Below are 26,483 nucleotides of genomic sequence, written 5' to 3' on the forward strand. Positions count from 1 at the left end.
ACATTTGCTCTCGCGTTTTCTTCCCTTTTTGTGATTAAAGACATGTTCTCGAACCCTTTGAAATATTTTTTAAAAATGTAAAATGTTAATATAAGTATTGAATATTATGAAAATATGCGAAATCGCGGCCGAGCGTTCATACTGCATGAACGTACAAAAAAATAAGAATCAATCCTTAAATAATATTCAGGTTATTTTACATCACCTTCATTCTTGATCATATCAAACAGTTTAAGATTAATTTCTACAAAGTTTTTACTAGATGATTCGAATAAGTCGTTCGATATAAAAAAATAGTTTCGGCATTTTTGTTTTAAGTTAAATATTGGGACATTAATTCAGTTGACATAATATTCCATATAAGCGACTGACTGATTGGGTTATCAAAATCATAATTTGGGTCAATATAAACTTGATCACTCAGAAATCTATCGTTATATGTTACCACATCTAGCATCTGAAGTGACACTCTTATATAAAATCCATACACAAACATGAATTGATAAACCTTCAATTACTTAATACTTAATAATGCGTTCACGGAAAATATTTATTACTGATATCAAGATTGAATCGTGTATTTAATAGCTGAAAAGGCACACATATTAAGTGACTGGTGGGTCCTAAACGATGTACAGTAATCAACTATAGTCTAAACTTCATAAAAGGGCATTGTCTTTGATATTTATCCATTCTTTTCGCCAAATTATGATAATTATTTTACTCGTGGTATATCTTATTTGGAAGTAAGAGTACATCTTCAAATCTCCCATTACAAGTAAATACTTATTATTAGTTGTGCAACTTTCACGTTCATCAAAACATTTTATAAATATCCCTGGTGTATATATTACTATTAACTGGTCATAACCCGGAAGTTTAAGCATAAGTATTTATTTTATTTTTAGTTTATGTACATATACCCACTTAGTCAAGCATGATCTGAATCAAAACTCAGATATTTTGAAATAATTAATCATTAAGCTAAGTCAGAACTGTTTAGACAAACCAAGCGTTGCTCTTTCAGGATGTTACGTGTAAGAAGTTTGTTCGGCTTCAAGATTGTTCTTCTGTTGATCTGTGAGTGCGATTATTATTTTCTATCTATCTTTTTTATTCTCATATTTCCATAAATGTTTTTGTAAAAACGAAATTTTAGTTCTTAATTAGGATTTGATTATTTGTAAATTCGTAAGAGAGAGAGAGAGAGAGAGAGAGAGAGAGAGAGAGAGAGAGAGAGATTCTTTATTTCCTCCGATATGAAGAGACATGGCACAATAGATTCATAACATAATACAAAGAAACATATAGAACGTAAACTATATTCAACAAACAAATATATCTGGTAAGAAGAATAAGTATAATCAATACATCTAGTAATACTGTACGATAACTATGCATCTATACATGTACTTACATATAGTGAATGAAACATAGTTTTGTAATTTCATTTCGATCCTTTTATTCTACAACGTCTTTTTGTTGTAAATATTTGTTTTACATATATAATCATTTTTTTATTACTCATTTTTTTATTTTCAACTTACGGATAATATGTTTCATATAAAATTAATAATTATGTTATATTTACTGCTCCGAATTTACCATTTAATATACATATACATTAGTGCGAAACACGAGTTATATATAAATTTGTACGAGAGTTGTGGGTGAAGTAACTATTTGGAAACATTTTGTCCAGGACTTCGTTCAATAAAAAAGCGTGTGCATCTAAAGATAGGATGTTCTTAAGTTCTGCATCACGTCGTGCAAACTTTGATTACCAACATATTTTTATGCATTGTTCGTACTGATTGATAACGAAACTGCAATGAGCTATTACATGAAATTTCCTGAACTTCCAATCCCGGAAATGTAGGTGAACTTGCCAAAAATGCAATGCACTTACTATATAAACGTATCTACAATCTACATAACCGACAAACTTACAATTACAATATATATATATATATATATATATATATATATATATATATATATATATATATATATATATATATATATATATATATATCTATATATATATATATATATATATATATATATATATATATATATATATATATATATATATATATATATATATATATATATATATATATTATACACAGATATAAAAAATGCTTGAAGTACAATGAAAAGCATTCTTAAATACTACAAGTAAAGGAAATACAATTGTCGCCACGTAAACAAAGTGCCACAAGCAAAGGCTCACTTGGAAATGCATACTTTAAACTTCCTCAATTTTACCTTAATTACCGTTCACGTCTGATGCTACAAGCTATTATCATCATTTTAATGATGTTTATTGAAGGTGTACAAAGGTACTCACGCAAACAACTTATCACAAGTCATAAATCATTTATAAATACGAAATGCAATACCTGAATAATACATTGAACTTTGAACCGTTGTAAAATTATTCCCATATCGCGATAAAGCACACACTTGTATTCTCTATTTTAATTGCATATATTCATCTTGGGTGGCTAAGTTAAAGGTATTTTCTCGTGTGTTTTTTGTAAAATGCACTTTAAGTTTGACAAAATAAAGTGTGGCAAATCGTAAGTAGTGTTAAAACTAAGATATAAAAAGCTGGAACCTTTCAGCAAATGTTTGCTCAAATATTGTCTTTGAAGACCTCAATTTTCATTAGCATAACAACGCGTGATGGGTTGATTCACATTATCACGTGATGTTATCAGCATAATGTTAAAAATGTAAAAATATCTATCATTTTGTAAAAGTCCCCGTGTTATTGTGGTTTTTAGGCGTCGGTTTTCTAGTTTTCTTTCTGTACTTAAACCAAAATACGTGTTATACCATACCTGTATCTATATCGATATCATGGAGTAAAATAATGATAAAAGGTGTTTTCAGATGCATTACCGGAAAAAAACTCATTCTTGGTCCAACATGAGCGAATACTTTTAAATCACGCGAAACTATATTGTAGACATCGTTTTAATAAATCATTTCAAAATGGAAATTTACATTATTATACAGTAATCATCCTTTTCAAGCTGTCATTACATCCTTAAGTCACAGGCATGGACACAATCAAACTGTGAGTTTGTTTCGTAGCTCAAGTCACAACATCCATCTCAGATCAGACATGCACATATGTTGCAACAACCATTGCAGATCAGACATGCACATATGTTACAACATCCATTGCAGATCAGACATGCACATATGTTACAACAACCATCGTAGATCAGACATGCACATATGTTACAACAACCATCGTAGATCTGACATGCACATATGTTACAACAACCATCGCAGATCAGACATGCACATATGTTACAACAACCATCGTAGATCAGACATGCACATATGTTACAACAACCATCGCAGATCAGACATGCACATATGTTACAACAACCATCGCAGATCAGGCATGCACATATGTTGCAACAATCATCGCAGATCCGACATGCACATATGTTACAACAACCATCGCAGATCAGACATGCACATATGTTACAACAACCATCGCAGATCAGACATGCACATATGTTACAACAACCATCGCAGATCAGACATGCACATATGTTACAACAACCATCGCAGATCAGACATGCACATATGTTACAACAACCATCGCAGATCAGACATGCACATATGTTACAACATCCATCGCAGATCAGACATGCACATATGTTACAACAACCATCGCAGATCAGACATGCACATATGTTACAACAACCATCGCAGATCAGAATGCACATATGTTACAAATACCAATGCTACACTAAAGAAAATACCACGAAAAAAAGTCTAGCGAATCGTAGTAATGCAAGAATGCAAAAATAATCATATTCGACCGTATATTCTCTGCTGTTTTCGTTTTGGCTGAAGTGTGTCTCAGGCATCCAATCAAATGTCCGGATTTTAACATATTGATTATTCTTGGGAACAGCGGATTCTTTAATTCCGAGGATGCACATAAAGGCAATTATACAGCGCATATTAAAGTTTTTTTTCCAACCTACTGGGTTCGGGGCTCTGGTCAAATAGGAGAATAAAGACTGCAGGTGTTTCCCGAATGATCAAATTTTGACCTGCCAGGTGAGACCGCCATCATGGGTAATATATATAGGGTGGATTGTTGTGGTGCCCGAAATACTTCAAACGGGATATACTCCAGGGTTGTGATGTAGAGATTAAAATGTAGTTTGTCTACTTAGGGTTTTTAATTTTCAAATTCATTAAACCCAATAGTCGATATAAAATGGCATACGAGTTTACAGATATGAACACACAACAGAACTCGGTGTTAACAAGCATCCATGGGATGGGAGAAAATGATTCTTAAATCGAAAAGGGTTTCAAACTCCAAGGTAAACTTAAGAAGTATGCAAGTCAACGGCTATGCTGCTGACTGCCCCTAGGATATTGCAGTTCGTCCACTTTGTTACGAAACAGACGTACAAGGTTATACGATAAAGAGACAACATATGCATATTGACAACACATATATAATAAAGAGAAAAACTAGTGTATAATATCATATTTATCTCGAAATAATATATATATCTATATATATGTATGCATGATGATATAAGACTGACCATTAGATGGCGGTCATTTCGTCAAAATTTTACATAATACGTTATTGTAAGACCAGGGCAGTAACATAAATAACCACACAATAATTGCAATTTAAACATTTTAAAGATGAAGTATAAATCCTTTAGCTACTGTTAGTTGTAATTAATAAAATAACTGAATTGAATAGAGAGTAATTATTAGAATCCATTTACCACTACCGAGCGTTCATGATTCGGGTGTTACACTTTCTACTAACTTAATGTCCATGGCATGAATATAACCAATCCGTGAATATATCGATGAATGAATCTCGCACAAAATTAACAAAATTTAACAAAATAAACACTTAACAAAATAAGTTTCAGTGTAAACAAATCATTCTATTGTTTAAGGTATAGCGGCTGATTCAGCAGCGTCCAGCGATGCAGATTTGGAGTATCTAAACTCGACTTTGCGGGACAATTTTTCAAACTCGCGCAATCACATCAGTAATGCGGTCTACAAGCAACAGTCACGTGACTTCATTATTGCAGAATTTAGAAGGTTTGAGTTGGAAGTCGAGTTCCATAATTTTACATCAGATGTAAGTAAAGCCCTTATTTGTGTGCATGTATATCTTAAATGTTTTGATTTGGTCCTACATGTTGTAAATGGTTTATTTGTACCTCTGATTGAAGTTACTGAAATATATTCCGGAAAACGGTAGCAAATTCAAACTACATCCTAAATATGAACACAGCCTATACTGTTTGATTTGAATCGTTCATTGACATCATTGATGAGCTGTTGACATCAACAACCTATGTTAAATGCTATTAAAGGCGGTGTTTCTGCACAGTACAATGTTATTCAATGAGCCGTCATCCGTTTGTTTTCTTTTAGGCATATTGTATTTAACATTATCGAATTGTTTAATTTGCTCAGGTCGTCGGAGCAGGAGATTTCCAGAACATCATTGGTGTACTGCGTGGGAAATATTTTGGTACTAAAAAAGATCAAATAGTCGGCGTTGGCGCACACTATGACACTGTGATTGACACAAAGGGTAAGTTAGTTTCGGATAGTTTGGTGACACTCATTAGAGAACACAAAGAATTTTCCATCGACCTAATAGCAAATCGATAACTTTTGTGTGTGAAACAGGTCTCGTCCCTCCAGCAGGTCCCCCACCCTCAAATCGGCCAATTAAACAATATAGGATAACAAAATTAATACAATAGGCCCAAAATGCACAATTTCGGACTACACATTGTTAAATCCCTAAACTATTCTGCCTTTAACGTACAATCCTGGAACCGCCCCAATTCAAATTGATAATTGTTTATCTTGTCATAGATTGTGTTTTGTCAGCAGGCAACGAAAAACTTTAATCAATATTTTGGAGCGTTTCAATTTAAATACGTTAAACAGTGATTTTACGTATCAACTAAGAATAACTATTTTCCCCCACGTTCTTATGACGCCTTTTCCTTTAATATTCACTTTTCCTCGCAGGTGTTGATGACAATGGGTCGGGCATAACTGCCCTGCTGTACGTAGCCAGGGAGATAAGCAAACAAAGGAACAGAGAACATACCATCATGTTCCTCGCGTTCGATGTGGAGGAATATGGTAGGTTATTAATATTTATGTTCCTCATCTTGAAATACTTTTGGTGTATAATCCGATCGAACATCGTATGTAACATGGGGAAATCATCATAAATATGTTATTTTAATAAACTGTTTCATCGTTGTATATTTAAATCTGTTTTTTTATATTGCATTTAAATTCCATAATGCCATATAACTGTTTCTTGAAAATATTTTGTGTAAAAATAAATATAATAGTTTAACGTTATCGCCGTTGACGTCATATGACGTTGAATTCTGATTTTTGACGTCATTTTATATATTACATGCAACCAGACGAAGGCCGAAACGTTGTGAAAATATATGTATTTTAAATTTTTAATGATTCAAAGAAGAAAAAGCCTAGCAAAACAGTCGACACCTTTTATGATATTTAACTCGACCCAGGTGATAGTCCGTATTTGCAGGATCGAGTTGTCCCTGTATGTTTTATTATATCTACACTTACGATTAACACTTGATTAAAATCTTTTATTTAACTTATTCAGATCTTACTGGTAGTAAAGTATTGCTTACCGACTGGCTCCCTGTCTGGAGTACGACTCACTGGGGAAACAATCAGGCTGACTTTTCACCAAAGGGCTTCATCATTTTGGACACCATTTTAGAATACGAGAGTGGCCAGATGACCCAAGACCTTCCCCCGGGATCGACGGACATTGTATGTGATATATTCTTAACTTATTCACCATGAAACGGTGAATTAACTAGTAAAATTCTTTTTCATCCCCATGTAATGCATTTTCTTATATTTTTTTAAACTATTTTGCGATCATTTAATATGACTGAGTGACAGCAGAAAATAGAATCCCGCTTAAGTTTTGGAAGAGGGTGGGTGTTGTTTGGGAATGAGAGTGACTGTCTCTGCTTTTTCAGTGCAGTACACTTAACGAGAATGTGCCTTATAACGTATTTTAATTCTCGGAGTAGGGATTTAAAAGTGTTTTTTGTACATGGATGTAACAGTTTTGTTTAAGCTCGTTTGTGAACATAGCTGTTAGATATTATGATTCAGTCTCAAGGTTTCTTTCTCGGTAGCAACCAATACTGGTGTCCATTTTGAGATTTAAAAAAAAATCCTGATGGGGTTCGAGCCCACGACCTCTTCGGTGTAAGTCGGGCACCCATACCACTAGACCAATCTGACCTTAACAAACGTTAGGTTTAATATCATAGAGAAATACCCTTGATGAATGTGTTTTACAGTTGAAGTTCATGTTTCGGGACGTTTATAACAGCGTGACAGCAGATAATTTCACGGGCGATTTTCTAGCTTCCATATACAGAAGCGTTTCGGACGGACATCTTAATACAGCCTTCAAGGAGTCTTGGGATAAGTTGGAGCAACGTGAATTTGAAATAGAAACATTTGCACTCCCTTTTGAAGACATAGCTTCTATTCCTGAGTCTCAGCTAGCGTTTCTGGCCAATTTTGGCCGAAGTGATCACTTTAACTTCTGGCTTGCAGGAATCCCGGCTTTGTTTCTGACCGATACAGGTACGACGATACATTAATAGTTTTAGGTCAAGTTTGGTCTGTTTGTGATACAGGTAGATTATTTATATCAATGCGCGACATTGTATAATTGATTAAAAATGACAATTGTCATTTGTTTATTCCGGAAAGTATAAATTCACATTAAAATTTTTCGAATCAAAGTATGTTATTATTTTTTTAAATGCTAATATGATTAAAGGCTGAATTCCAACAGATTGACCGATTTGACATGTATTCTAATTTTTGTCTTAGAATGACTCATTTTTGTGCAAATGTATGGAAACCAGTTATATAAGACTGCTGATAAAATAATTGATCACAGTCTTTCATCTATATGCTCGGAATGTTTTTAGCTAAAAGCGTCATTTACGCTTTAAGGGATGTGAAAAAATCGACAGTTTTTCTAACAACTGAGATCTGTTTAATTGCAATTTTTCTTATATGACTTTTTATTAAAGGCATTGATGCCAAAACCACCTTATTCTTAGACCAAAAAAAAATGTAAAAACTGTCAATCTGTGAGAGTGCAGCTTTAATAATATTAGTAAAATAAAATTATAATACTCCATATTTAGTACATTGTTTAAGATATTGTAAAACAAACGTAAGATTTATATTTAGCTATGCCTTTATTTCATTACGTTTTATAAAGTCAACTTCCGTGGCAATATGACTGTGTGTTATCACAAACCATGTGACGATCTTGAGACGATGTTTAAACTGGAAAACCTCCAGTTCCTTGGAAAAACGTCACTTGCACTTAAAGAGACCATCAATGCTCTTTCACCTGTACTAAAAGGTTTGTTAATTATCTTAAAACGTAGCCGTTTCACAATTGAGATATTTCTTGTTTTTGATATAAAAGAAGATTTCCCCAAAACGAGAGACGTTTCAATAGTTGCTGCTAAACCGGAACTTCTTATAAAACTGGTTACAATCGGTTGGTTAAAATTAATCCAAAATATTAATTAACTTTTTACTACTTATTATACATATCATTTAAATGTACATAATAACCAAAACAGCAACATGTTGACAATGCATCCAAGTTTTAAACAAATGATAGCTGAAAATTATACTATTTCGTCCAATAGGATACCTTTTAGGCATCAGATCAACACATATATGAATTTTGGCTGTCTGGTTCTGGTATCAGGTTAAAGGTTTTGTGTGCCTAAAAAGACAATGTAAAACATTAACCGGAAACAGGCGTTCGCCGTTGGCTCGAACTCGCTTGGCTCGAATTTCTCGTTGGCTCGAACTGAATGTAAAGGACCGATTACTTTATACTGAACGCAAGCATTCCCAATGGTTAGCGCAGTGATTAGCGCACTCGCTTCTCACCTAGGCGACCCGGGTTCGTTTCCCGGCTCGGGCGCATGTGAGTTTGGTTCGTGGTCACCAAGCAGAACAAGTGGGTTTCTTCCGGGTTCTCCGGTTTCCCCCAAAACACAAGACCACACTCTCAAGTAAAATCGCCAAAGAGAGTGATTAATGTGATTTATAATAACTTGTTTCACAATCGTTGTAAAATAAATATGTTTAAACTAAGCATTCCCGCATGTCTGGAATGTTCCGAGGCTCGAGGTATTTTCGCCGGTCCCTGGGATTTTGAGCCAACGGGGGTCGATGGTTCTATAAAGCACATGAGTTTTTTTGGCCTTCAAATATTGCAAAATACGTCATTTCAGTCTGATTTAATTCGAAAAAAATATACTAACTGTAATTTCTATATGTATGATGTACCTTCGGCCATTGAAAATCATACCAACATGTATAGACTATGAGGGAAAAATGCCCCCAAGGGGCAATTTTGTAGATGAATTCATGAAAGTGTATCATCTTATAAACATTTTAAGAGATGTTATCGCCTTGACCGTTGGTGTGTTTGGAAACTACAGCATTTTAAAGTCCGTTATCAAATAATTTTGAACGTTCAAACATATTTTTCACTCGTATAATATTACCGTTAAATAAAAGAAAAAAAGTAAAGAAAACTGTTTTAAAATTCATAATATATGATGTAATTAAACACACCATTTTTCAACTAAAAAGATGTTTCATGACTCACAATACTGTATTTTACGTTTGTTTAAAACTCACAATCAAAATAGTCTTTACCGATTTGCGGAGAAAACTTTAATTATACATTAATCTTCAGACAGTACTGGTCCCAAATTCTCGAAACTTCTTAAGCTTAACAGGCTAAAGTAGTTTATTTCAAAAAGGCAAAGTACATACTAAAATTGGGTTTCGATAAATGAAAAATGGTTTATTGTGATTATCATAATGATTATTCTTATCTGAAGCATACCAACTTTTCAAGAAGTAAGTATTACGCAAATTATTGAACGACAAAAATAGTGAGCTTAGCTAAATCCTGTTATAAGGGACTTAAGATGTTTCTAGAAATAGGGGTCAGCTTATTCGCCGGTCGGATTCCACACACGTATACCATCAGTTATTTCTCAGTTAACTCCATTTCTCCAGACACCAATACTTACAAAACTTAAATCGTGCGAGTAAGTAATATATCATTTAAATTTATTTTTTCAGACTCAAGCTCAGGCTCTGCTCAGGACAACAAAATGTGTTGGACAGTGCTCATCATCTGCCTGTTTTTCGCGTTCAAAGGGTTCTACAACTTGTGTTAAAATTGCCAGGACGTCTTAAGAAACTTGTAGTCTCTTTTCTATTCATTTTAGCTATAATAACATTATTTTGCTCTTCTGTAAAAACTGTTTGATTCTGCTTAAATTCATGCCTTAACATATTTGCTATTTACATGTTTATACGTTTTATGAAGTGAAATGAATTGAGTTGAGCTTAGAATAGAAAAACGTCTTAATTGGTTCCAATGTTCAGTATAACACCATAATTTTCTATAGTCAATCTCAAATATCATTTTCCTACGCTATCACTTGTTTTGTTTTATTTACATCCGGAGTATTTATTTCGCAAGCGTTATTTTTTCTTAAAAAATGAGTATCTTATTTATCAGCTAGTTTAACGGGAAATTAATTTCAATGTAATTATTTAATCTACAAGCTCATATTGGTGGGCGTTTTCAGGTGTGGCGTTTAATGTGTTTATCCTCGCATTCGGGCTAGGCCTATTCGTTGATCAATCTCACTGGATATAATCCTTATCGCATAGTTAGAGTGTAAGCATCGACCTACAGACTCATTTTAACCACACTTCTTTCAAGCACATTTGATTTAAACATATTTTATTCAACATATACAAACAAACTACACAGAATACACACACACACACACACACACACACACACACACACACACACACACACACACACACACACACAAGTTGTCTATAATATTGAAATGGATTGGAACGAAAGCGTAGCTTATAGAGTTCTTCTCCAAGGGAATTAAATTACTCATTTACCAGAAAAATGCGTATGATTGACGATTAGACGATATATATCTTTTATGCGAGAAAAGTTGTTTCTAATGCTAAAAAATAGGAATAAGTTTTTTTAGATATGGATTCAATAGTTCAAACACGATACATAATAGATACAAAATAAGCACAAGTGACAGTATAAAGGATATATAAGTAGGGTGTGGACAGATATGAAGGAAGAAAAGAAGTTGGGTACATACCATATTGGGGAAACACTGTAAGTCAGGTAATGATCAGAAACGTTTCGAGTCTTGTATGAATTTATGAACAGTATCAAATATTTTGGAGTTGTTCTCGTTGTTTAGGGTTGGATTGCCATAGGGAATGAAACCAATGTTAATTTCTGTGATAATTGACATATCACGAAAGAAAGTTTGTCGAGAGTCGGTATATAAAGGACAATGCATAAAATAGCGAGTACTTCTTTCAACTTCACCACACTCGCAAAGAGGAGAGCTGATAATATTTTTACAATAAAGGTGATAGTTAAGACCACTGCAACTAGTACGCAGTCGAGTGTGAAGTGCTTGTAATCGGCGATTACCGTAGTAATAGTATAATAGTAATGCGGGCAGACTGGCAATCGACTAGGAAGTGCATATTTAAAGGATGCAATTGAACGACAATCCCGCATATTCTGTGGAAGTTCATTCCAGGCACGTATAGTTGAAGGTAAAAATGAGGAAAAGTAAGAATCTGTGCGTGACATAACCGTTCTTGTGTTAGATGCATTCCGTAGTGGATAATGAAGCCACCAAAGATGTATAACGACTCAGTCCATTCACCTTCGGGGGCTGACTGACCGGTCCTTATAATGCCATATGACCCGAAGTGGTGTGTTATATTTTTTATATTATACCGAATACTTTTCACTACAAGACAATATTTTTAAAGCGATTTAAATGTGTTTTATTTAACAATCTGATAATGTTTAATTGCGACAAGTTTTCGCCGTTATGAAAATAGCAAGCCACACTAACCAATCGTATGACGTCAGCGGTCCATATTACATTTTTGGCGAGGTCCGGACCGGCCAAAAATAAAATATGGACCGCTGACGTCATAAAACTTGATTTTCATCAAAATACAGTGATATACGGACCGATCGAGATTATATATATATATATATATATATATATATATATATATATATATATATATATATATATATATATATATATAAAGAAGGGACAAATTGATATGAGGTATAATATAAGTATTTTGTTGTCCGTCTGATTCCTTTATTGTCCCTGTAGTTCCAAAGGCACTGATTGATATACTAGTGTATTCGTTGTTTAAGAGTTAGATCGCAATGTTTTTAACCGAATGAACACCAAAAGCTATATTTTGATATGGTATATATGTTGATCATGCATTTAATTTATCACAGCCAGGTTTTGGTACATGACAGGTACCAGATGATACTATTGACACCAGAGACGCATAATTTTCAATCGAAGGTGATCATAGCCTGTCGTAAGTTGTTCGTAAGACAAAGTGTGAAAATGGTTTAAGTTATCGTAAAACCAGGTGTGACGATGGCTTAAGTTATCGTAAGGCCAGGTTTGACTATGGCTTAAGCTATCGTAAGGCCAGGTGTGACGACGGCTTTAGTTATCGTAAGGCAAGGTGTGACGATGGCTTTAGTTATCGTAAGGCCAGGTGTGACGATGGCTTTAGTTATCGTAAGGCCAGGTGTGACGATGGCTTTAGTTATCGTAAGGCCAGGTGTGACGATGGCTTTAGTTATCGTAAGGCCAGGTGTGACGATGGCTTTAGTTATCGTAAGGCCAGGTGTGACGATGGCTTTAGTTATCGTAAGGCCAGGTGTGACGATGGCTTTAGTTATCGTAAGGCCATGTGTGACGATGGCTTTAGTTATCGTAAGGCCAGGTGTGAGGATGGCTTTAGTTATCGTAAGGCCAGGTGTGAGGATGGCTTTAGTTATCGTAAGGCCAGGTGTGACGATGGCTTTAGTTATCGTAAGGCCATGTGTGACGATAGCTTTAGTTATCGTAAGGCCATGTGTGACGATTGCTTTAGTTACCGTATGGCCATGTGTGACGATAGCTTTAGTTATCGTAAGGCAATGTGTGACGATGGCTTTAGTTACCGTATGGCCAGGTGTGACGATGGCTTTAATTATCGTAAGGCCAGGTGTGACGATGGCTTTAGTTACCGTATGGCCAGGTGTGACGATGGCTTTAGTTATCGTAAGGCCAGGTGTGACGATGGCTTTAGTTACCGTATGGCCATGTGTGACGATGGCTTTAGTTATCGTAAGGCCATGTGTGACGATGGCTTTAGTTATCGTAAGGCCAGGTGTGACGATGGCTTTAGTTATCGTAAGACCAGGTGTGAGGATGGCTTTAGTTATCGTAAGGCCAGGTGTGAGGATTGCTAAGTTATCGTAAGGCCAGGTGTGAGGATGGCTTTAGTTATCGTAAGGCAAGGTGTGAGGATGTCTTAAGTTATCGTAAGGCCATGTGTGACGAAGGCTTTAGTTATCGTAAGGCCAGGTGTGAGGATGGCTTAAGTTATCGTAAGGCCAGATGTGAGGATGGCTTTAGTTATCGTAAGGCCATGTGTGAGGATGGCTTTAGTTATCGTAAGGCCAGGTGTGACGATGGCTTAGTTATCGTAAGGCCAGGGGTGACGATGGCTTTAGTTATCGTATGGCCAGGTGTGACGATGGCTTTAATTATCGTAAGGCAATGTGTGACGATGGCTTTAGTTACCGTATGGCCAGGTGTGACGATGGCTTTAGTTATCGTAAGGCCAGGTGTGAGGATGGCTTTAGTTATCGTAAGGCCAGGTGTGAGGATGGCTTTAGTTATCGTAAGGCCAGGTGTGAGGATGGCTTTAGTTATCGTAAGGCCATGTGTGACGATGGCTTTAGTTACCGTATGGCCATGTGTGACGATGGCTTTAGTTATCGTAAGGCAATGTGTGACGATGGCTTTAGTTATCGTAAGGCCATGTGTGACGATGGCTTTAGTTATCGTAAGGCCATGTGTGAGGATGGCTTTAGTTATCGTAAGGCCAGGTGTGAGGATTGCTTAGTTATCGTAAGGCCAGGTGTGAGGATGGCTTTAGTTATCGTAAGGCCAGGTGTGAGGATGTCTTAAGTTATCGTAAGGCCATGTGTGACGATGGCTTTAGTTATCGTAAGGCCAGGTGTGAGGATGGCTTTAGTTATCGTAAGGCCAGGTGTGAGGATGGCTTTAGTTATCGTAAGGCCAGGTGTGAGGATGGCTTTAGTTATCGTAAGGCCATGTGTGACGATGGCTTTAGTTATCGTAAGGCCAGGTGTGACGATGGCTTTAGTTATCGTATGGCCAGGTGTGAGAGATGGCTTTAATTATCGTAAGGCCAGGTGTGACGATGGCTTTAGTTACCGTATGGCCAGGTGTGACGATGGCTTTAGTTATCGTAAGACCAGGTGTGAGGATGGCTTTAGTTATCGTAAGGCCAGGTGTGAGGATGGCTTTAGTTATCGTAAGGCCAGGTGTGACGATGACTTTAGTTACCGTATGGCCAGGTGTGACGATGGCTTTAGTTATCGTAAGGCCATGTGTGACGATGGCTTTAGTTATCGTAAGGCAATGTGTGACGATGGCTTTAGTTATCGTAAGGCCATGTGTGACGATGGCTTTAATTATCGTAAGACCAGGTGTGAGGATGGATTTAGTTATCGTAAGGCCAGGTGTGAGGATTGCTTAGTTATCGTAAGGCCAGGTGTGAGGATGGCTTTAGTTATCGTAAGGCCAGGTGTGAGAATGTCTTAAGTTATCGTAAGGCCATGTGTGACGAAGGCTTTAGTTATCGTAAGGCCAGGTGTGAGGATGGCTTAAGTTATCGTAAGGCCAGGTGTGAGGATGGCTTTAGTTATCGTAAGGCCATGTGTGAGGATGGCTTTAGTTATCGTAAGGCCAGGTGTGACGATGGCTTAGTTATCGTAAGGCCAGGGGTGACGATGGCTTTAGTTATCGTATGGCCAGGTGTGACGATGGCTTTAATTATCGTAAGGCAATGTGTGACGATGGCTTTAGTTACCGTATGGCCAGGTGTGACGATGGCTTTAGTTATCGTAAGGCCAGGTGTGAGGATGGCTTTAGTTATCGTAAGGCCAGGTGTGAGGATGGCTTTAGTTATCGTAAGGCCAGGTGTAAGGATGGCTTTAGTTATCGTAAGGCCATGTGTGACGATGGCTTTAGTTACCGTATGGCCATGTGTGACGATGGCTTTAGTTATCGTAAGGCAATGTGTGACGATGGCTTTAGTCATCGTAAGGCCATGTGTGACGATGGCTTTAGTTATCGTAAGGCCAGGTGTGAGGATGTCTTTAGTTATCGTAAGGCCAGGTGTGAGGATTGCTTAGTTATCGTAAGGCCAGGTGTGAGGATGGCTTTAGTTATCGTAAGGCCAGGTGTGAGGATGTCTTAAGTTATCGTAAGGCCATGTGTGACGATGGCTTTAGTTATCGTAAGGCCAGGTGTGAGGATGGCTTAAGTTATCGTAAGGCCAGGTGTGAGGATGGCTTTAGTTATCGTAAGGCCAGGTGTGACGATGGCTTTAGTTATCGTAAGGCCATGTGTGACGATGGCTTTAGTTATCGTAAGGCCAGGTGTGACGATGGCTTTAGTTATAGTATGGCCAGGTGTGAGAGATGGCTTTAATTATCGTAAGGCCAGGTGTGACAATGGCTTTAGTTACCGTATGGCCAGGTGTGACGATGGCTTTAGTTATCGTAAGACCAGGTGTGAGGATGGCTTTAGTTATCGTAAGGCCAGGTGTGAGGATGGCTTTAGTTATCGTAAGGCCAGGTGTGACGATGGCTTTAGTTACCGTATGGCCATGTGTGACGATGGCTTTAGTTATCGTAAGGCCAGGTGTGACGATGGCTTTAGTTACCGTATGGCCAGGTGTGACGATGGCTTTAGTTATCGTAAGACCAGGTGTGAGGATGGCTTTAGTTATCGTAAGGCCAGGTGTGAGGATGGCTTTAGTTATCGTAAGGCCAGGTGTGACGATGACTTTAGTTACCGTATGGCCATGTGTGACGATGGCTTTAGTTATCGTAAGGCCATGTGTGACGATGGCTTTAGTTATCGTAAGGCAATGTGTAACGATGGCTTTAGTTATCGCAAGGCCATGTGTGACGATGGCTTTAGTTATCGTAAGACCAGGTGTGAGGATGGATTTAGTTATCGTAAGGCCAGGTGTGAGGATTGCTTAGTTATCGTAAGGCCAGGTGTGAGGATGGCTTTAGTTATCGTAAGGCCAGGTGTGAGAATGTCTTAAGTTATCGTAAGGCCATGTGTGACGAAGGCTTTAGTTATCGTAAGGCCAGGTGTGAGGATGGCTTAAGTTATCGTAAGGCCAGGTGTGAGGATGGCTTTAGTTATCGTAAGGCCATGTGTGAGGATGGCTTTAGTTATCGTAAGGCCAGGTGTGACGATGGCTTAGTTATCGTAAGGCCAGGGGTGACGATGGCTTTAGTTATCGTATGGCCAGGTGTGACGATGGCTTTAATTATCGTAAGGCAATGTGTGACGATGGCTTTAGTTACCGTATGGCCAGGTGTGACGATGGCTTTAGTTATCGTAAGGCCAGGTGTGAGGATGGCTTTAGTTATCGTAAGGCCAGGTGTGAGGATGGCTTTAGTTATCGTAAGGCCAGGTGTGAGGATGGCTTTAGTTATCGTAAGGCCATGTGTGACGATGGCTTTAGTTATCGTATGGCCATGTGTGACGATGGCTTTAGTTATCGTAAGGCAATGTGTGACGATGGCTTTAGTTATCGTAAGGGCATGTGTGACGATGGCTTTAGTTATCGTAAGGACAGGTGTGAGGATGGATTTAGTTATCGTAAGGCCAGGTGTGAGGATTGCTTAGTTATCGTAAGGCCAGGTGTGAGGATGGCTTTAGTTATCGTAAGGCCAGGTGTGAGGATGGCTTTAGTTATCGTAAGGCCATGTGTGACGATGGCTTTAGTTATCGTAAGGCCAGGTGTGAGGATGGCTTTAGTTATCGTAAGGCCAGGTGTGAGGATGGCTTTAGTTATCGTAAGGCCAGGTGTGAGGATGGCTTTAGTTATCGTAAGGCCATGTGTGACGATGGCTTTAGTTATCGTAAGGCCAGGTGTGACGATGGCTTTAGTTATCGTAAGGCCAGGTGTGAGAGATGGCTTTAATTATCGTAAGGCCAGGTGTGACGATGGCTTTAGTTACCGTATGGCCAGGTGTGACGATGGCTTTAGTTATCGTAAGACCAGGTGTGAGGATGGCTTTAGTTATCGTAAGGCCAGGTGTGAGGATGGCTTTAGTTATCGTAAGGCCAGGTGTGACGATGACTTTAGTTACCGTATGGCCATGTGTGACGATGGCTTTAGTTACCGTATGGCCAGGTGTGAGGATGGCTTTAGTTATCGTAAGGCCAGGTGTGAGGATGGCTTTAGTTATCGTAAGGCCAGGTGTGACGATGGCTTTAGTTACCGTATGGCCAGGTGTGAGGATGGCTTTAGTTATCGTAAGGCCAGGTGTGAGGATGGCTTTAGTTATCGTAAGGCCAGGTGTGACGATGGCTTTAGTTATCGTAAGGCCAGGTGTGAGGATGGCTTTAGTTATCGTAAGGCCATGTGTGACGATGGCTTTAGTTATCGTAAGGCCATGTGTGACGATGGCTTTAGTTATCGTAAGGCCATGTGTGACGATGGCTTTAGTTATCGTAAGGCCATGTGTGACGATGGCTTTAGTTATCGTAAGGCCATGTGTGACGATGGCTTTAGTTATCGTAAGGCCAGGTGTGAGGATGGCTTTAGTTATCGTAAGGCCATGTGTGACGATGGCTTTAGTTACCGTATGGCCAGGTGTGACGATGACTTTAGTTACCGTATGGCCAGGTGTGAGGATGGCTTTAGTTATCGTAAGACTAGGTGTGAGGATGGCTTTAGTTATCGTAAGGCCATGTGTGACGATGGCTTTAGTTACCGTATGGCCAGGTGTGACGATGGCTTTAGTTATCGTAAGGCCAGGTGTGAGGATGGCTTTAGTTATCGTAAGACCAGGTGTGAGGATGGCTTTAGTTATCGTAAGGCCATGTGTGACGATGGCTTTAGTTATCGTAAGACCAGGTGTGACGATGGCTTTAGTTACCGTATGGCCAGGTGTGACGATGACTTTAGTTATCGTAAGACCAGGTGTGAGGATGGCTTTAGTTATCGTAAGGCCATGTGTGACGATGGCTTTAGTTATCGTAAGACCAGGTGTGAGGATGGCTTTAGTTACCGTATGGCCAGGTGTGAGGATGGCTTTAGTTATCGTAAGACCAGGTGTGACGATGGCTTTAGTTACCGTATGGCCAGGTGTGACGATGACTTTAGTTATCGTAAGACCAGGTGTGAGGATGGCTTTAGTTATCGTAAGGCCATGTGTGACGATGGCTTTAGTTATCGTAAGGCCAGGTGTGACGATGGCTTTAGTTACCGTATGGCCAGGTGTGACGATGGCTTTAGTTATCGTAAGGCCATGTGTGACGATGGCTTTAGTTACCGTATGGCCAGGTGTGAGGATGGCTTAAGTTATCGTAAGGCCAGGTGTGGGGATGTCTTTAGTTATCGTAAGGCCAACAAAAGAACAATGGAGTTCACATCATAAAGTTCGCAAAGTACGATGTCTATTTGTAGCTACACGTACACGTAACAGTGGAGTTCACATCAGAATGGTCGCGAAGTACGATGTCTATTTGTAGCTACACATACACAATCATCAGCACACTACCAGACTACATATGTCTTCAACGCGTTATCATTAGGATGATGTCACCAGCTCGCTTTCATCAACACACTATAACCAGCACACTATCACCAGCAACTTGGCACCAGCACGATATTACTAGAACGCTATCATCAGCACCTATCACCAGCACGCTATTACAAGCGCGCTATCACCAGCACGCTATCATCATCCGCATGTCCCAGCAAGCTGGCACCAGCACCTATCACCAGCACGCTTTCATCATCCGCATGTCCCAGCAAGCTGCCATCAGCACCTATCACCAGCACGCTTTCATCTGTCGCAGCAAGCTTTCATCAGCATGCTATCATCAGCACGCTATCGCAAGCAAACTATCATATGCATGCTATCATCAGCGGGTCAATATCACAACTCTATCACCAGAACGCCATCATCGGCTCGCTATCACACGCACGCTATTGCTATCAAGCTTACATCAGCACGTTCTCACCAACACGCTATCATCTGCATACTATCATCAGCACGCCATCGCAGCCAAGCTATCATCATCAAACTGTCATCAGCTGATTATCATCAGTAAGCTATCACCAGCACACTATCACCAGCATGCTATCATCAGCACGCTATCACCCGAATCCCATCACAAGCACGCTTTCATCAGCTCGCTATCATCAGCTATCTATCGCCAGCACGCCATCATCTGCACGCCATCTTCGCCATCGCAGGCAAGCTTTCATTAGCAAACTGTCATTAGCTGACTATCACTAGCACGCTATCACCAGCACATTATCGTCAGCTCGCTATCATACGCACGCTATCATCAGCACGCTATCATGAGAGCGCAACACCAACAGCTTATTACCAGCACGCTATCATCGGCACGATATCATCTGCACGCTAACACCAGCAAGCTACGAATGGCATGGTAAATGTTAGCATACTGGTGACATTTTTGATATGAGAATGCATTATAAACAAACAAAAACCCCGCAATGCGAGATTCAGTTTCAGCTGTTTTTCTATTCCATATCACGGTGACCTTGATATTTAACGTAGGGGCTTAAAGCGCAATCACATGAAAGTACTCCGTCAATTCTTATCACATACCAAGTTTGGTCACAATATGTCAACCTTTACTAAGTTATTCAGTTCTATTTTTTTCTGTTTTTAGTTACAGTGACCTTGATCTTGAACCTAAGGACCCAAAACGCAATACCATGAAAGGTTTACATAACTCTTCCTATAAACCAAGTTTGGTCACTTTATCTCAAACCTTACAAAATTGTTCCATATAAAAGTTGAGTTTGACACCGCCTACCAAGTCCGAATACAAGGTGGTCATCAATGCTGCAAAGGAGCCGTTAGTGACAAAAATGACCTTCAATAGAACTGAGCTCAGAACAGACCTAATTCGCACCTAGTTTGCTGTTCAAATGATGAACAAAACAGAAGTTATTCGCCGTAAACAAAATTTCTGTCTTAGTAACGGTGACCTTGACCTTTGACGGAACTGACCCAAACCAAATCCCAAGTGAGCTATCCACATTGTTTTTACTATACAGCAAGTTTGGTGTCTACATGACGAACAAAACTTGAGTCATTCGTTGGAAACCCCTAATTTGACGACTAACCGCCCGCCCGTCCGACCGCCCGCCCAACGACACTCACCATTCTAGTTACCATGGTTACATGGTTAAAAACAAAAGAAAGAAATAACTCTCCGATATAGTGCAAGTATTTTATATCTTTCATAATATGATTATATCTGCTTATCATTTGATACAAGGGAAAACCCGACGATTTTAAACTTATTTGTACATATTTTTATACACGTATCTACTGCAGTGCAAAGTAAAACAGTCCTGAGTTTGGTTATATTTTAAAATCATATCTACACCAAATATGTATCGTTTTTGTTTTTTACTTCAAACATAATATGACTAGCAATCGGCTCGGGTGCTTCAGGATGGCATATGTTGATATGACTATAACAAAAGCGTTGCTCTTCAAACCTAGCATTGCATATTTTACATATCATCCCCATCTTCGGTTCCTTTGGCTTTGCATGTAATCCTTCATCTGGTGAATCATCTCTTTTTCGTTTCATATCTTTACCCGATGCCATTTTTTCAGTTTTCATTTCACGCTGTACAGGATGACATGGTACTCTTTTTTTTATAATATAGCGTAGTGCTTCCTCGTGCTCTACCATAGCGCATTTTTTAATGTGCGATATTATTCCTTTTCTGGTTTGTAATTCCTTACTTCCACAATTTCCGCAAGAGAAAACAACCCTAGTCGACTGTATTTGCTGTGTACCGCTATTTGAGGAGCTCAGCACACCGTGACTTCTGTCTTCTTCTCCCATCTTAAAGTTTGCCGATGTACTAGGTTTACTTGTTGCTGTATTTTTAATAGAATCATTTATTTTTCCTCCTGTCGCACCACTTATGGAACTGTCAATCTTTTGACAGGATGTTCTCTCGTTTTCTGACGTTTTAGGTTTCTTGGCAATGTATTTCTCTATAAAGGCTACAGGTCTGCGTTGTGGAATAGACGGTTTATCATTATTCACAGGAAGATCTGTGCCACTTTTGTTTGCAACTAAGCTTCCAGATGGAAGAAGTATATCTTGCGACCACCGGTCGTCTTTCTCATTAGGCGTCTTGCCAACTTTTGGAGTGACAGTTTTAGCTCCGGTTTGCTTCTGACCGATTCCTGTAGAATGACCGACAGCTTGCTTCTGACCGATTCCTTTAGAATGACCGACAGTTTGTTTTTGACCTTTTCCTGTAGGATGACCGACAGCTTGATTCTGACCGATTCCTTTAGAATGACCGACAGTTTGCTTTTGACATTTTCCTGCAGAATGACCGACAGTTTGCTTTTGATCTTTTTCTGTAGGATGACCGACAATTTGCTTTTGACCATTTCCTGTAGAATGACCGACAGTTTGCTTTTGATCTTTTTCTGTAGGATGACCGACAGTTTGCTTTTGATCTTTTCCTGTAGGATGACCGACAGTTTTCTTTTGACCTTTTCCTGTAGGATGACCGACAGTTTGCTTGAGAGTGACGATATAATCGGTAGTTTGGTGTGATACTTTTATAACGCCAAACAGATGTAAGTTATCTTCGTAACGAATCAATCTTTGGGAGTACTTCCAGATGTCCTTTTTGAGTTCAGTAGCATCCGCACTATCTCTAAAAGCAAATACCATTATACATTTAATGAAAATGTAGAATACATTTAATTCAAGGTCATGTTATAACCATGCTCATATATTTAAATTATTCTGTATAAAAAACAGAAATATAACAGGAATTTAAGATATATCCACATAATAGAATGCTCTATTTCCGATAGGTTGAATGTACAAAAAACAAGTTGAGTAATGCCAAAATAAATCTTCATTTGGCAACTAATGATTCATGCAAGTACTTTAAAAAATGAAGGAACTTCTCGAATGCATATTATTAATGATAGTATACAGTCAACCTCATGTATCAGTGTGTGTAGCATTTATGACGTCATTTATCACGTGGCATATACACGCACTGTTCTATAATATGGACGATCAAGCTTTTGTTGCACGAAATAACATTATACACGTGTAATTGTTCACACAAAGAGAGTTTTAAAGTTTAGTATTTAGGTATCTCTTTAAGTGAAGTGGATGGACATTTTTTTAAATCAAGTCACATCAAACCTCTGAATGTTGTCGATGACGTGCTGTGTTGACCCAGGGACAATATTTCCGTCGGACTGTATGTTGAAGTCAACTTTCAGCGTATGTTCTTTTTCTGTGTCCTTCTTCAAACAGACAATACCAGACACCGCAAGCTCTTTCATCGGCAGAACATTACCTCCCGCCTTACCTATGGCTTTTTCGAACGCTCTGCGGTCTGAAGCAGCCATGACCTGAAAATAATCGCTATCATATTTCAAGACAGGGCTGGTATTCAATATTCAACTTAATTTAATCTTATGGTCATACACACAGTTACTTGGTATTGGGACTGCATTTTTGGCGAGTCGAGCGATTGGTCCCTAGGGTCATCTCTTGGACTGAGAGTCATAAAAATGTTATTTAGTATTCTATGATACATATAATAAACAAATAATCTACTTTTTATCGTATATTTTTATACATTAAATATTTTGAAATTTCATACATTCTTTATCATGCACAAGTTATGAAGGTTAGCAGATTTCGGATTGAGGCATATGTATAGAAACGAAGTCAGATCTACAGTGTTTTTTTTTCTCGATAAAACAACTGTACACGTCGCATGCAAGTTCAGAAGGAAGTTATCTCCAAGGTGCAATCGCTCAAAAAGCACAAACTAGACGCGTGTTCTCTATTTTCTTTAATAACTCAGTTGGTTTGTTTCAAATGTAAGTTATATCCCCTTAAAGTGACACTCTTATTCAAAATCAATACGTATACAACCAAAATAAATATAAATTTTGAGTGATAAACCTTCAGCTTCTTACTAAATAATGCATTGATGGAAAATATGAATTACTGATAACAAGATTGTAACCGTGTTTATAATAGACTTATAGCTGAAAACGCAAAGCATATTAAATGATTGGTAAATGCTAAAATATTTACTGTGATCTACTATTGTCTCATAAGGCCACAACAAATTGATCATTTGTTCGTCGGATTTGCCGCACCTAAAATTCGGAAAAAGAGAAAAAAATAAATAAAAGAACTTTTTTTGCGCCCGCACATACCTTTTGGCCGCGCATATTATTATTTTTGTTTACTGCTGAATTTCCTCTATTTTCTGAACTTCTTTTACATAGAATTTAAACCTGCAACGTCGACTACGCCTTTTTGAAGGTATTTCCAAGCTTTACATTCTTCGCGAGCAAAATTTCCTCGTGTCAGGACAAAATCAGGTCCGGGTAACCGCAAAACAGTATTTTTTGTCGGGAATATTTTGCAGGACGCACCGTTGTTATTTATTTCCGGTGTATCAATTTTCAGGTTATTTTCAGTTTTAAAATATAAAATAACCTGAAAATAATAACTAAAAGGATTTTGAGGGCAAAACTTATATTAAAATACACGGACACACGACTTACAACAATTGAACATAAATTCGTAAGTTATTTTTTTTAATTCTAAAATGCATTTCTCAGTACTCATAATTGTTATAAACTGTTAAAAATAGTAGGACTTGTAAATGTTTTAGAAATATTCCCCCCTCCCCCCCGCCACCCCCCACCCAGGGTCCGGGGATAGCCGGGAAAATTGGCCATCCAGGTAAATGTAATAGTACATCTTTGTTATCTTCATTCGTAGATAATTTTAGTTATCTTTGCCAAGCGATGTGAATTCAGCCTTACATATATTAATAATCTTGTGATTATTTTATTATTATTTGCTGATGATATGGCCGTTCATGTGTTGTATGAAATTATACATTAAACTGGTCATATCAGCCCAAACCAGATAACTTAATATGTAAGCCCTTAAGACAATATATTATGATTTAAACATTTTAATCGAAATAACATCAAACAATTCAGGACTTATTTAAACAGAAATTCATAAACGTAACAGTGTCCAATTTTTAATATCGATTTCTTGCAAAGTAAGGTGTTATTTTTGTCGTAATGCGACTATTGATGAGCAAATGCATTATTTATTAACCGTTCTTACATGGCCTCTTAACACAGCCATCATTTAAAGATGGACTCTTACTCCCAAAAAAGATTTACCTCAATTAATACAATTGTTTTTAAATACCAGAAAGGACCTCGAAATCAATGGTCTTCATGAAGGATACATACCACGGTTAATTTGGATGAAAGGTGAATAAAACAGGGTATGTCTACCTTATGAGACCATAGTAGATTGCAGTAAGTCTTTTAGCACTCACCAATCATTTAATATTTTTGCGTTTTCATCTAAATACAAGGTTACAATTTTGTTATTAGTAAATAATATGTTCCATAAATGCATTATTTAGAAAGTAGTTAAAGGTCAAGTTTATGTTTGCTAAACATGTTTATGTATTGATTTTGAATAAGAGTGTCACTTTAGATATTTAGCTGTACTGGCTCGTTACTGCGTGTTATAATATTGTTTTTTTTCCATTTGTACAATACAAGATGTTTGTTAACCTTACACATGAACCTAGTGGACGTAAACAAATCCCAAGCTGTGAAACAGATGCTTTCCTAATAGTGAACATAATGATAAAATATTGCCCGGATCGGAAACAACGCCATAGTTCACTCAAGTTGCTCGCAACATTGTTTAATACACGTTGAATACTTAACATAAACCATAAGTAACGCTTTAAACCATAAAACATTAGTTTTCGAACTGAAATATGAAAGTATGCAATGCAATATTTTGTCAGCCATCTTTTATCACTAGTTTGCAGATGATTACGCAAAACATTGCTCATTCCAAGACAAATAATAAAAAAAAGTTGTAAAAACGGTAAATCTTTGAGAGTGTAGCTTTAAGAGAGTTGTACATTCATTAATGTAGAAATAATTTATTATTTTGCGAACGGCAGTCATATGGATATAGTGTACATCTATGCAGTATTAACTATGTCCCTTTATGACATATGTAAAACGCCCTTTATGACATTTGTAACACGCCCTTTATGAGATATGAAAAACGCCCTTTATGACATACGTAAAACGCCCTTTATGACACATATGTAAAACGAAACTGAATTCAAAAATGAATTAAACTTCAGATTAGTTTATGGGATAAATGTATGGAAACAACGTATTATGAATTACAACAACAATACATAATAAGAACAATTAATGACTTAACGAAACGACTTACAATAATTAATGTCCTTGGTATCAGGAAGTGATCGCAAATAAACATCCAACCTTATAAACTTGAAAACGAGTTGTGACAAGTCACCGTGACATGCCATACGATATAGTTGAAGATATATCGGTGAAACCAAGGTAGGCGAGCATTGGATGTGTAGTGCGAGTGCACTATCTGACCTGTTTACACGTTAGATGGGATTAAAATAGATTTATAAACCTTGCCATGATAAAATCAATTTTCTTTTCTGAAATTCGCTAGCCGGTGTTGGTTTATTAATGAACTCGTTTAAGATAACGCTTTGCTGTAGACTGGTACCCTTATTTTCTTTTCTACAAAAAGAGACCGGTATCAGCTAAACCAGGTGCCCGTCGTGCAATCGAAAAGTATTAGGAAAACGGGAACCAAATCAAAATGGCGGTGTAGGTAGTAAATAATCAGGAGAGCTGATGTAAAAACGTTATTGTATTCCTTTGTATAACATGTTAGTATATTGGTGTTATTCACTCCATTTTCGACGAATATACATTATCGATATCTTATTTCTTTATTTACCCAAAAGACAAACTTAGTCGAATAATTATACTTTAGAAGTCGGTACCGTCTTTTTTGGGAAAAAAATTGCATTTCACCTGGATACATTTTTTGGATAAAATGTGTTATTTTTAACTATTCATTGCATTTTTCAGATTTATTATACTTTTTTACTTTTATTTTATATGACTATTCTTGACATTTTTAATATTTTTAACATATGTGCCCTCACTTTTT

At 37.6% G+C, this 26,483-nt stretch overlaps 3 protein-coding genes across 4 annotated transcripts; 2 read left to right on the top strand and 1 right to left on the bottom strand.

Annotated features, from left to right (window-relative positions):
- Nucleotides 1-894: 894 nt before the first annotated feature.
- LOC128234193 (uncharacterized) lies at nucleotides 895-10,624 on the top strand. Its single transcript, XM_052948266.1, has 8 exons — nucleotides 895-1,080; nucleotides 4,971-5,161; nucleotides 5,503-5,623; nucleotides 6,073-6,189; nucleotides 6,698-6,870; nucleotides 7,416-7,707; nucleotides 8,360-8,506; nucleotides 10,264-10,624. Exons 1-8 carry the CDS (start codon nucleotides 1,029-1,031, stop codon nucleotides 10,359-10,361), a joined length of 1,191 nt encoding a protein of 396 aa, XP_052804226.1. The 5' UTR covers nucleotides 895-1,028; the 3' UTR covers nucleotides 10,362-10,624.
- Nucleotides 10,625-12,333: 1,709 nt separating this feature from the next.
- LOC128235313 (neurogenic locus notch homolog protein 1-like) lies at nucleotides 12,334-13,537 on the top strand. Its single transcript, XM_052950132.1, has 2 exons — nucleotides 12,334-12,338; nucleotides 12,664-13,537. Exons 1-2 carry the CDS (start codon nucleotides 12,334-12,336, stop codon nucleotides 13,535-13,537), a joined length of 879 nt encoding a protein of 292 aa, XP_052806092.1.
- A 7,076-nt stretch (nucleotides 13,538-20,613) lies between these two features.
- Nucleotides 20,614-26,030, bottom strand: LOC128246193 (uncharacterized). Of its 2 annotated transcripts, none has more exons than XM_052964485.1 (3): nucleotides 25,932-26,030; nucleotides 22,599-22,810; nucleotides 20,614-22,092 (listed from the first exon to the last, which is right to left on the bottom strand). In XM_052964485.1, exons 2-3 carry the CDS (start codon nucleotides 22,805-22,807, stop codon nucleotides 20,781-20,783), a joined length of 1,521 nt encoding a protein of 506 aa, XP_052820445.1. In that variant the 5' UTR covers nucleotides 22,808-22,810; nucleotides 25,932-26,030; the 3' UTR covers nucleotides 20,614-20,780. The 2 variants fall into 2 exon arrangements, with proteins under 2 accessions (XP_052820445.1, XP_052820377.1); XM_052964417.1 differs by having other exon boundaries at nucleotides 25,719-26,014.
- Nucleotides 26,031-26,483: the final 453 nt, after the last annotated feature.

This window comes from Mya arenaria, chromosome 1 (genome assembly GCF_026914265.1).
Source record: "Mya arenaria isolate MELC-2E11 chromosome 1, ASM2691426v1".
Lineage (NCBI taxonomy): Eukaryota > Metazoa > Mollusca > Bivalvia > Myida > Myidae > Mya > Mya arenaria.